Source organism: Anoplopoma fimbria, chromosome 9, assembly GCF_027596085.1.
Source record: "Anoplopoma fimbria isolate UVic2021 breed Golden Eagle Sablefish chromosome 9, Afim_UVic_2022, whole genome shotgun sequence".
Classification (NCBI taxonomy): Eukaryota; Metazoa; Chordata; class Actinopteri; order Perciformes; family Anoplopomatidae; genus Anoplopoma; species Anoplopoma fimbria.
Window position 1 is genome coordinate 10,075,961 of NC_072457.1, and position 12,831 is coordinate 10,088,791.

At 39.6% G+C, this 12,831-nt stretch overlaps 1 protein-coding gene across 3 annotated transcripts in view; it reads left to right on the plus strand.

Annotated features, from left to right (window-relative positions):
• ctnna2 (catenin (cadherin-associated protein), alpha 2) overlaps positions 1-12,831 on the plus strand; it is a 359,609-nt gene that overhangs the window by 271,417 nt on the left and 75,361 nt on the right. For all 3 annotated transcript variants that reach the window (XM_054603691.1, XM_054603690.1, XM_054603692.1), the window contains exon 8: positions 8,728-8,808. In XM_054603691.1, the coding sequence (XP_054459666.1) occupies positions 8,728-8,808 (81 nt within the window). The remainder of the gene's footprint in view (positions 1-8,727; positions 8,809-12,831) is intronic.

Genomic DNA, 12,831 nt, shown 5'->3' on the forward strand with positions numbered 1-12,831 from the left:
AAAAATGTGTTTCAACTCCGTTCCTATACAATAGGCTGAATTAGCATTCTGTGTGCCCTCCCCGATATTGTAACTCATGTGTACAGTGTGTAAAACATAAAGGATAACGAGCTACATGTGGTGCACCAGGAGTTCCAAGGACAAGGATTGAGAGTCACTGCTTTAGGTCATTATCACTTTCATTTAACCTCATTAATAAAGAAGATAGTCTATAGCGTTCAGACCTTTATGCATGTCTTTGAAGACATTACATGAACAGCATGAAACTCATCGGTTAATCAATGCTTACAACAAGCTTTTTACATGTGACTGAAGAGAGAACAATAAACACGTACAGCACGTAAAGCCCTGTGAGACAAGATGATAATAATAATGTGTCCGGTCAATGTCACCCGAAAAACTTTTGTTCATTGCAATGCTGCTCACCAGTATGCAGTTATTTTGCTCCAGTATATCACAAATAAAGGCCAAGCTCTGTCCACACCCCTGCTACTTTTTTGCCGGATCAGTTTTGTGATCGGTGTTGGGGGAAGTGAAGGTGCAAAAACAAGAGCAGATATCCCAGAATTTGATAAATTGATAAACTCTTGCTCAACATTGTTTGTGTGTGTGTGTGTGTGTGTGTGTGTGTGTGTGTGTGTGTGTGTGTGTGTGTGTGTGTGTGTGTGTGTGTGTGTGTGTGTGTGTGTGTGTGTGTGTGTATTGCTAAACAGATCCCATTGTTAAAAAAAAAGTCAATAAAAAACAAAAATAAATTGTTAAATAAATGTGGCTCAGTTTTCACGTTTCCCCGTGTCTTGGTGTTTTACTCCCTCATGGAGTGAGAGGGTAGTAGGAGAGTCTTTATTGCCATTAGGTGTGAGAGTGAGTGGCTGTCAGTGTTCATGCGTTAGCCATATAATAAACTCACAACCTGTCAAGGCTGGCTGTACACCTAGTGTGAGCTGGAATAGGCTCAACCCCCCCCCCCCCCCCACAATCCTGCACAGGTCATCGGGTGTACATAGTATATAATTCTTTTTTTGTACATCTAGTCCATCCACATTTAATCCCCTCAGAAAAATAATCAGCTAGCTAACCTGTTTCAATGTGCACACTTAGGAACATACACAGGCGCTTTGTAAATGATGTTGCTGTGCTGTGATTTGCTTCAGCATTGCATTGTGCGTGCACTGTATATCTATTAGCTTCCCAGGGGTTTATAATGGCTATAATGAGATTATGATATGGCATCTATTTCTGTCCTATGTTTCTCTGTCATCTCATTTAGAAAAAGAGAAAAAAAACAATTCTAATCTGTACCACTCATCTGGAAGTTTTTCTTTTTTCGCCACAGGCATTGTAGCGTGTTTTTCTTTTTCAGTATCCTGTAATCGAAGTAGCTGATAGCCACCGCTGCACCTCTTTAAATTCCACTTAATGAGAACAAGTCAAATTGGCCCATCTATGGCACTACAGCAGAAGGAGCACAACTTATCTTAATGAGGATCTAGCTACCCATTATCTCCTGGTAACCCGACCAAAATGTTACCACTAATATCAACCCCCACTCCTGGGCACACACTCACACAAACACTTTCTCACCCTCTCGTTATCAGCCTGCCTTCCCCTTTAAGCCGGCTGCAGACAGTGTAACCACATTGGACAGTAATTGTACCTCTCCCTCCTGCCTAATTGAATTGACAAGGAGCCGGAATTGATTTCATTTAACACATTGATCTTGGGAGATCAACCTCCCCCCTACCTGTCTTCTGTTTTCTTCCCTCTGATTCATCTGCCCATTACTTGGATTTGCCATGTTATCGCCTATGAATTACCAGATTCATTCCTCAATTATTTCACCAGCCCTCATGTTTCAGTGGTTCCTGGCTATTGTCATTTTTATTGCATTAGTTTCAAGGGAGGGACAGAGATGTGGTTATGAAAACAGAATTAATTTCAGATAATAAGTGAATACAGTCACATTTCTTTTTAATGCATCAGGAGTATTTTGATCGAAGTCTGTACTGTAGTCTGTAAGCTTTTGAAATGCATTCACAAAATTCTCAAGAATAGCATAAAAATAAGCTTAGACTGCAGTCTGGATTAAAAAAGAAGGTTAAATGTATTATAAAAAAATATTCAACTACAAATGCATAATACACCTTAAACATTAAATGTCATTGAAACAATAATTGGATCTGGGGTCGGTAACATTGGAGAAACCTCTGCGAGTAAGCAAGATTTTGAAAATATCTAACTGAAAATCACAGCCCAGTGTTGCCAACTTTTTTCCAATGAATGTAGCCAGTAACAAAGGCTCCAAAAGTCACTAAATCAAGCCAGAAATAATCAAAGTCGGCAAGACTGACAACACGTCCTTGGGGCCTCCACCAAAAGCCACTCCCCAAAAATGTAATTCATCCAATCTTTTCAATTAACAGGATTGAAATGATTGGAAATGCTTTTCCAGTCCTGTGACAGCCACTGATAGCAAACATTTTTTGTCATTTTTTGTCGAAGCATTTGATTTATTCATTCCTTCCAGGATGTAAAGATATTTTAAACAAATACAACAAAATACCTACCCTAGCTTTAATTTGGAGTCCCAGCTCTTTTTTGACATTTCAAATTAAAATGGTAAAACAACAAACCTGACACCAGGTGCCGCATTTTGCTGAGCATTACTCAGCTCACACAGACACTACTGTATGTCTTATTCTACCATTACAGGGTCAGAAATGCAGTGAAGCAAATTGTGCTGCAGTGCACCACTGAATTACACAACTTACTTTGGGAGGGCCTGAGAGAGCAAGCACACTCAGGGCCCTCCGCCGTTCCACCAGCATGCACTGTCCACCAACCGTCTTCTGAGTGGGCATGAATAACTCCTGCTACTGCCTCCATTACTCCACACACGAGATGCTTATTTTCAGGCACCCTCCTCTATCTTCCTCTCCCCAACCGAGAATGAATGAGTGCACATCGGGGGGTAGAAAATAATGGATGGGGACAGTTGGGAACATTGTCGGCAAAACACCACAGGGACTTGTGTTTACCAGAAAAAACGAACATGCACATTCCATTATGTGGCAGTCAAAAACTAAGCAATCAATGTTTCTCTATGGTAGACAATTGAATCAACAGCCCACTGTGTTGTCAAGCTTTTAATGGCTGTGAATCTGAGAGCGGAATTGCATGCACATACAGGGCACACCTGGGTGGCAATGGAGGAAAGTCAAATAGTTCCCCGGATAAACATTGTAGACACATAAACACGATAATGTGAGTCCGTTTTTCTCTCTCACTTTGATTCTCACACACACCCTCAAATGCACACACAGACATGCACATATCAAAGACCTCAGTCTTGACCGAGCCTGACGCATTAACTAACCTATGATTCATCATTGTGTACTTCCTTGTATAGTACATTTGTGATTGGGGATTCATGCGTAGTGTTTTTAATTGAGTGTTTTGAAGAAAACCCAACATGAGCAATACATTATTCAATGTGTGTCGAAGGAGTTTGTACATATCAAACCAGAAGAGTAATTACAGTATAAGGGAAATGTATTTTTAGCAAGAGTAGAGTCCTTGACTTACTGTAACTGTCAAAAGAACTGCATTACAACATTACAGTGAGCTCTAGTAGATATAAGAAAATAAACTTAACAGTAACTACTGCCCTGTTTATAATAAGTGCTCAGAAAAACAGATGATTTTATTTTTTTCCCTTTAGACTGACATCGCTATGCCATTTTAATCTTCTTAACTCAGATTAAAGAGTTAAGAGTTTTGAGAAATAAAACAGCAGGGATTTCTAATTCCAGAAAATAAAAATAAATCAAAACACACCATTTTAGTTTAGAAGGGTGTCTATCTATGATATCAATACTAATTATATCTATTATTTTTGTATTTGATTGCCTGTTATGCACCTTTTACTCCTTTAATTATGTGAACCTGATGTTTACCTCAACTGGAAAGCCCTTTGGGAGAACTACTAATGCTTCTAATATGCAATATTAAGAAACCGACTTGGCTTGAATGACAAGAGGAGTTGTTTGAGTTATCGACAACATGGACATTTTCTGCTTCTCCCGGTTCAATGAAAGTTGTTGTTATACATACAGTCTTTTGAATACTCGTGTCCTCAGAAAGGCTCAAGTTAAGCCCCTTTTTAGATTTGACGGTGAGCATCTTTAATCCTATGCATCCCTCTGGTGCTTTAATGACACATTAGGCTCGTTAGGCAGCACAATGACTAATGTTTTCATGTCCTCTGTTTTGGCATTGAAGAGCTTGTCTGTGCGTGTGCGTGTATGATTGTGTTGCACATAATGGAAGGAAACTGAATGCTATCCTCATTTCCTCCCCTCAACCTGACAATCCACAAAACATTTTGTATATGTTTCAGAATACAACTTGAAAAACCTAATAAGACGACATGTACACAGAACAGTGAACAGGGTCAGGTGGGTTTTACTATGCTAAATGTGGGATTGAGTATTATCAGAAACAGTTTTGGTGCAATGCTCCACAAAAAAAATGGCTGCATTGCGTGATTGCTATTAGAATAGGGGGTGACTAACTGTAGTATGAGCGAGGAGACAAATGACTCATTCCTAATGTTTAACATCCTTATGAAAGAAAACGTGTGCTATATGAGCCTTGGCCAAGGGCAAGCCTGCAATACATTAGCCAGTAAAGGAAATCATATCTGTTTTTATGGCTACAGGCTCTTTTCATTGAGCAGCACTTTCACATCAGTGACCTTGCAAGCATGTAATTTCCTCACACCATGTACCCACATTGTAATGCATGCTGAGTTTGGAGTGTGACAAATCAAAAGAAGAAATTGCTAAAAGATTGCGGTTATTTGTCCCCAAGTTGGCATCTCCTTGAATTTCAAGTATTGTATAAGACAAAAGAAGAGCAAGTTAGTTTGGACCAGTTGTTTACAACTAAAGTTCTTTGCTAAAGCTCAATTAGCCGACAAAAACCTCAAAGAAAGAGCTCAGGTGGTTAATATCACCATAGTGTAGGTCAGAGTTTACAGTAGCAGCCCTGCCTCTCTCTTCTGTTCTCTTCTGTTCTCTTTGTGTGATAGGAGAATTAATGTGGAAACAGTCACCTGATACTGACCCAGGCATTGAAAGTGACAATCGACGTTAACCTTGGGGTGAGTTAGCTATGAGCTGGGCGTTTGATGGGGTCTCATTTAGTCCTTTGTGACGCATAGATACGAGGCACTCTGTTCCACTCAATTATCAAGAGGGCAGGACAATAGTGCACAAACACAGAGATAAGGAACCACATTTCCTGTGTCATTAAACAGGATAACAACTAAATAGCCCCTCTACGTAAAGCCCTGTTGTGCTGTGGTCAGTTTGTCTCCTGGAAATCCTCATTAGAGGAGTCTACAGGTATGGAGGAATGGGAATACATGTCACCAGGTATGTGTTTTTATGCAGAGGCTGATGAGCAATTTTGGTCATTTCGCATTCATGCTATGCTGGGCAGAACTGTCCGATGGTTGCCTGGCAACGACACAACTCATTTTGTATGCTGCCAATGCTTTGACAAAAGATCACAGTGTCTTACAATCTGTTGATCATCCTGCTAACCATTTTTGTTTCCGTGCAAAAAGCCACAACATCCTTTAAAATATTAAATTAGCAGATGTGATTGCTGGTCTATTTGTGTTAACTTGTTCAAATGAAGTACAGCATTTGCACACAACATGAATGACACCATCGAGAAACAACCTCCTCTTTATAAAAAAAAGATACATTTTATATTTATACATAGCTCCACCTTTTCATTTGTCAGTTGTCAAAATAAAAGATGAATTACATGAATTATTGTTTACCGACCTTTAGTTTGAACTGTGGTGGTACTTGACTCAATGCAGCAGCTGATTAAGAGGACCTGAGGGAGGGTTATCAGCAAAGCCAGCTCTCCTAACTCCTCAAATACTGATGGTTGGTCAGTGCCCCATGGCTATCCTTCATGTACGCACTAACGTTGGCAGAATTGGTTCCAGTTGCACCTTCTAAATTAATGGAACTGCAAACTGCACTCAAATTAGAGTCCTACATTCCCCATCGCCATTTTAAAGTTAGACAATTAGAGCAACTGACATAGTATAAAAACTGAGATAGTCCACACAGGACAGGCAGGTCAATCAAACACAGGACCTTAGTCCAGGAGACTGCTGTCCATGTCCTGTGCAAAAGGTAAACATTGACATTTCCTGACGAGAGTCGTGAGCGTTGTTAGTCAGATGAGCCACGTGAGTCTCTAGACACCAAATTAATCAAATGAATCAATAATCAGTGAAGTTGATATCAACCACGCTCTTTTCCTTAACCTTACTAAGTGGTTTTGTTGTCCAAACCTTAATTCCTGTAAAGACGGAAGTTCATTTTGCTATGCATGTAACGAGTGGAAGCTGACATGTCGTCTATTCCACGTCCAAAGCTGTCGCTGGAGGAGCTTCTAGAGCAGTGGTTCTTAACCTCATTGGAGGTACTGAACCCTGCGAGCTTCATCAGTGCATTCACCGAACCCTTCGTAATTGGAAAAATAAAATATGATTTCTTCAAAACATAGGTATGTATTTTATTAGTGCACAAAATGAACCATGCATCAGTTGCACACAAAATCACTGTGTGCAAAGAACAAAACCAACAAAACATGAATTTCACACAAAAACGTAACTCAATGAATGATTTGCGATCAGGTACGCAACTTCGTACGATGCTGTGAGGATCGGTTTGTCGACAAACAAAACATGAATTTCACACAAAAACATAACTCAGTGAATATTTACTGCAAATCAATGTGACTTTTGCTGTTGCCTTTCAGATACAAGTTCAGAAATGCGCGGCTTCACCTTGGCAAGTGCCACTCTCATATCATTTTCGCAGCAAAGTCTGTTCCTTTTCTTAGTTTTCATGTCCACCATCCTCGAAAAGGATTGCTCACAAAGATACGTTGTAACAAGCGGTGTGAGTATCTCAAGGGCTTTCTTGGCAATACGAGAGTATGGTACGATTTGGTGACACCAAAACGTTGAGAGCGTTGTTGTTCCGAAGAGTTGCTGTTGAAGCTGGCTCTGCTGAAGTTCAATGATTTCGTCGAGGCATTCATCGTTGACATCTGCTGTCATCTGCTGAACGCAGCATAAGTTTTAGCTTTCTCCGTGCTTTTTGGGCTACCCAAGCCACCGTACCGTTATGCTGCGTTCACACCGAACGGGGCGCTCGGTGTGAACGCACCTTGAGGAATAGACGGTCATTAATTTTTAAAGCGGCGGCTCACTTGACCGCAGTGTGTGTCTGCCGAACCCCTGAGAGTGACTCAGAACCACTGTTCTAGAGTGTCATAGTTTGAAGTTTAAGGCCACTGACCAAGCATCAGTATTTGACAAGCTTGGAATGAGAGTTGGTTGGCATAACAGTAAATATAGCACATTCTTCACTTCTAAGATAGACTGTAGTCTTTAGGTGTGTCACTATTCTTAGTATTAATATCTTTGTTGTTATCCATTAACTTTACTTTTTCAATTTTTCTTACTTTACTTAGATTAACGGAGTTTAATCCCCAAAAAACATATATGAAATATATATATATATATATATATATATATATTTTTCCTTCCCTTATCAATTACAATCAATTAATCTGGAATTATGGGTGACTGCAGTCATTTAAACCTCTTTCTTGTTCTGATAGAGACTGTAGAAATTAAAATACATATTTTATCACGACATGACAACTTCGTTAGTGTTTTACAAATATGTGTTTAATAAAATAGTTTTAGAACTTTTGATTTATCTTGTTAAGTCAGCCTTCATTCATGTACAGTACTTTCAGTAGAGCATAACTATCCACTCGCTGAGACACACATATGCATTTCTCTAGAGGAATCAGAGTGCCGGATCATTTATTTGTGTCCTGGAGCAGAAATGGTTCACTCCAAGACACTGACAGCATCTTTCAAACCTTCAGGCCAAGCTGCCGTTACAATTTAGCTAGTAAAAGTGGAAATCTAATAACTGTAGTAGTATAAATCACTCCACTCTTCCCCATGTTTTTGTTTTGAAAAAACAGTAGAGCTTGTACGTGGTAAATGGGCCAAAGAGGTGGCATAGTGGAAAGCGAAGCCTCCGTCTCGGCCTGGCATTTAAATGAACACGATTGGCGATATTTCTGTGTGAAAGACAGCATGAGATCCTGTCCTAGTATTGGTGTTAGTGACTCCGACTGGTTAGATGGGATGCTTGGTAAAAGGAGAGATGGGGAATCTGGAAAAGCATGAAGTACCGTACAGCTCCTCCATTGGAACTCCCCCCTGTCAGGTGTTAGGAAGCAGTTGGTGACTCTGTGTGTGTCAGGTGAAGCATGTGGTGGTCTACCCTCCTAAAGTCACCAGTAGGAGTTGGCAATGACAGGAAGTGCTGCACACAGGGAAATTGGCTGCAACTTAATTGATACTTGCCAGAAAGGCTAGTTGCTAGGTAACATAGCAAACTGTTTGTGTTATGTTGTCACTGACTCTGGTTTAATTGAGGAACATTTATAATATACACGCATGTTCTGTGTCAAAGTGTATTTTCAGTTTCACTTCAACAGGAAAATGTTCACTGAAATATCTGGTGCAATGTTAGTCGTCCAGATAAGATTGTAATGGCATGTACTATAACTGTGCTAACATGGTGTTTTTGTTTCCTTTTGCAGACTGGCAGGAAAGAGAAAGGTGACCCATTGAACTCAGCCATTGATAAGATGACCAAAAAGACCAGGGACCTGCGCAGACAGGTGAGTGCATGTTTCATGCTACATTTCCATCTCTCTTTGAAACACTGTATCTACCTTCTCTGAAATGAAGTCACTTTAAAGGTTAGGGCTGAAGATATTCCGTTCTATTTTTTTTTATTTTATCAAATGTTATGTTATGAAAAGACCAAAACTTTTTGTCCATCCCTCAATAGTGTATTTAACTCAGCACTGAGTCAATTTTTTATTCTGTGCATATGTATATATATATATATATATATATATATATATATATATATTACAATGTTTCTCAAACAGGTGCTTGTACTGTTTTTGGGGACTATTTTACAATGTTTCTCAAACAGGAGGTGTATCAAATAAAAGCTACAGTGCCCACGTATTTAGGAACATGTCACCCAGTATTGTCACTGACTGATGTGTATTGTTTGCATAATTATTACAATACAAAATATGTTTGTCATTTGACAATAACAAAAAGATGGCATATCGCTAAACATATTCATGCATCACCTCACAGTAAAGGTTAACGATGACAGAAGAAGTGGACATAAACAGAAAAGACCAAAACTTTTTGTCCATCCCTCAATAGTGTATTTAACTCAGCACTGAGTCAATTTTTTATTCTGTGCATATATATATATATATATATATTACAATGTTTCTCAAACAGGTGCTTGTACTGTTTTTGGGGACTATTTTCAGCAGCAGATCCTGTGCTCCAATGAATATTTAGAGCAGGAGGATAGTATCAAATAAAAGCTACAGTGCCCACGTATTTAGGAACATGTCACCCAGTATTGTCACTGACTGATGTGTATTGTTTGCATAATTATTACAATACAAAATATGTTTGTCATTTCACAATAACAAAAAGATGGCATATCACTAAACATATTCATGCATCACCTCACAGTAAAGGTTAACGATGACAGAAGAAGTGGACATAAACAGACATCAACACAACATTTACACACAAGACCACAGCATGTACTCGACCGAGCCTCAATGCTGCCAAAGCTTGATATTTTAATTCTTATTAAGGGTCCCGTGAGTTTAGTGGGATTATGCTTGAAGTGATTCTGGACAGGCCACCACTAGGGTTAATAAACAGACAAACACGTATGAATACTGCAAGAAATTCATCATACAACCTCCATGAAGAGAGCAGCAGTACTAAGACGAATAATCAGAACATTCACTGGGCCATGATGTTTGAGGCTGAGTGAACTGTTAAAATCCAAGTATAAGAGCAGTGCTTGAATTGCTTTACTTTTGCCTTTTTCATTTGCACAGTATTCTGAACTTCCTTTTTAATTGTTAGTAGCTACACATGGTGAACTTAGTTCTCTGTGCCAAAAATGTTAGTGAACAATCAAATGTATATCAGGAATTCAGTGGTGTTTATTACTGTTCTGCGTTTGACTCTCAAACTCAGACGTGTTGCATCAGGAAGCTGCAGAAAATTACCTTCTAAATTACCCTCAAATGGTGATGAATAAGTAGATGAGTCATGCTGTAATATGCAACGTCAGAGCTCAGAAACAGAATTTTTTTCTTGTTGTATCTGAGGAAAATAATAATCTGTCTTTCACTGGTTGGATTTTGCAGGGTATAAAAAAAACAAGACACTTAATGAGCACAAATAAGTGTCTGTTGAGGTAATACAATCTTCTGAAATACTCTTTCAATTGCAATTCATTCAATCTCAAAACTCTCAAAAATATCTTTTGGTAGTATTTCAGACATCTTGCCCCAGAAAAAAAAGCAAACCCATTCATAAACCATCAGGCAGTTCTGCTCCCTGAAGTTTCATCCCCAAACATCCCCGTCCTGTCATACAGTGTAAGATTATTATTTTTTGACTAGAGAGGCACTCTGGAAAAATTGACAATAGAAACTACCTGCACAGAGCAGCTGCGGTTGTGTCCTGTCTGACCTCTCAAGACCAACGATCATTCCCGATGGGAGGCAACACTGTGCCTCAACCTCCCTTCAGGCATTTGATGGTGGTGCCTGACGGGCTGGCAGGCGGTACTCAGTCTGACAGGATGTTCTATTGACTCAGTGTTTGGCTTGACAGAATGGGCGGACTATTTGAGCTTCGAGTTTAAATGGGAGGGCAAACTTGCAGCATACATGCAAGCATTACATAGTGCTGTGATACTGTAATTATGAGTTTAGCAAGGCAGTGGCGCCGTGTAGAGACACAAGACCTTCCTGAGGGGAGGAGCACTATTGTGTGTTTGAGCATTTCAGTCTACACTGTCTCCATTGAGAATAGGAGGGATCAAATATTAGAGCAGACAAGCAGAGTTGACGGACAGGGTTTGTGAAATGGGAACAGGTAAGACTGAACAAGCCTTGTGACAACACCGCCAGAGAAATGCGGCATTGTTTTTTCTTTCACGCTGTTCTGTTTACAAGACGTGCTAAGCTGTCTTTTATCCAGGGAAAATTCAGAAAATGTCAAGGATGCTGTTCCTACCCCCATTGTGTTTTAGTCATAAATGTAAATTTCAACAACATGGAGACAATGCAAGGCACCATAATCATGCATTCATGTAAATATTAAATTAATGTATGATTACCAACATGACAAGCAGATTTTCCATTCAAAAAAGCAAATGTTGAACCAACCTTCATGTCTCTGAATTACATTATTTTCTGTCTCCATCCACAATTGGCAACAATTGGTTGCTCTTTATTTGCATTTCCTGACAAGAGACCTTCAATTTTTTACACAATAGCAAGTATTACATTTGGCTACCTCTCATTTTTTTGCAGTTGCATTTGCACAAGGACAGGCACCCACAAAAACACTAAAATTCACAGACAAAAGAAAACGAACAGAAGAAAATCTAACTGAAGTCCAAACGCAAGGCTCCTTGAAGGCTTGACCATGCCTCTACAAACATCTAAGCTATCTGACAACTAAAGCTAAACTTTCTCTTTTATCACCTGGCAACATTACATCCAGACGAAAAGCTATGGTTTGTCTTTACCTAAAACTTCATCTCTATAAAGTCCAGGCCACACTACAGACTCTTTCTACATAGAGTTTATCTTACATAATGGCCAGAATGTTTTATTTGATTTCATTATAAATGTAATTATTAATCTTTATTATGCATAGAATAAGGTTAAGAAGAGTGTGCCCATTTGTAAATACTAATAATATTAGTAATACCCAAACCTGTCACTGTCCTGCAAATATTTCAGAATAAAAGCCTTGCATTGACAAATGATGAGACTCTGTTGACAGAAAGACACTACAGACAGAGACAGGCTGAGATGAGTTCAAAAAAAAAAAATATATATATATATATATGTTCATAATGATGTCAATATGGTGTCAAAAGATAACATACTGTCTCTTTTTGCTGTGAAGCGAGCAGCACGTGTAAAAAAGCTGCTGAAACCTCGATCTTAGCGCAGTTTAGACGCAGCTGACGCAGCATACATTAAGCCGACAAATGATGAGACTCTGTTGACAGAAAGACACTACAGACAGAGACAGGCTGAGATGAGTTAAAAAAAAAATATATATATATATGCCTGTGAAGCGAGCAGCACGTGTAAAAAAGCTGCTGAAACCTCGATCTTAGCGCAGTTTAGACGCAGCTGACGCAGCATACATTAAGCCGTGCCGCATCTGAGCCGCGCTGCTCACGCAGGCAGTGTGACTGCTCTCACCTGTTAACATGGCCGCCAAAATAAAAAAGCAGGAGGTTACATGATGCACACACACTGTTCAAGCAGGCACTTGGCCTTGACCTAGGTCACTGCCCCTTAAACCATACCAGCCTTTTCGCAGGAGCTGGAGCCTGCAGCAGTGGGGCTTCTCTCATACTGACCCTCTGGTCCAGGATCTAGTAATGATAGCGGCAGTGATCATCTTCCCGCCATGAAGTGCATTTATGATAATAACTTAAAAAGGGCACTCAGTAAAGTGCAGACCTCTGCGTGTGTTTCTGCAAAGACCACTGCTGTATTGTTTGATTAAATGAAAGCAACCCACAATTGGCTTAACCCCTGTCTAGACAC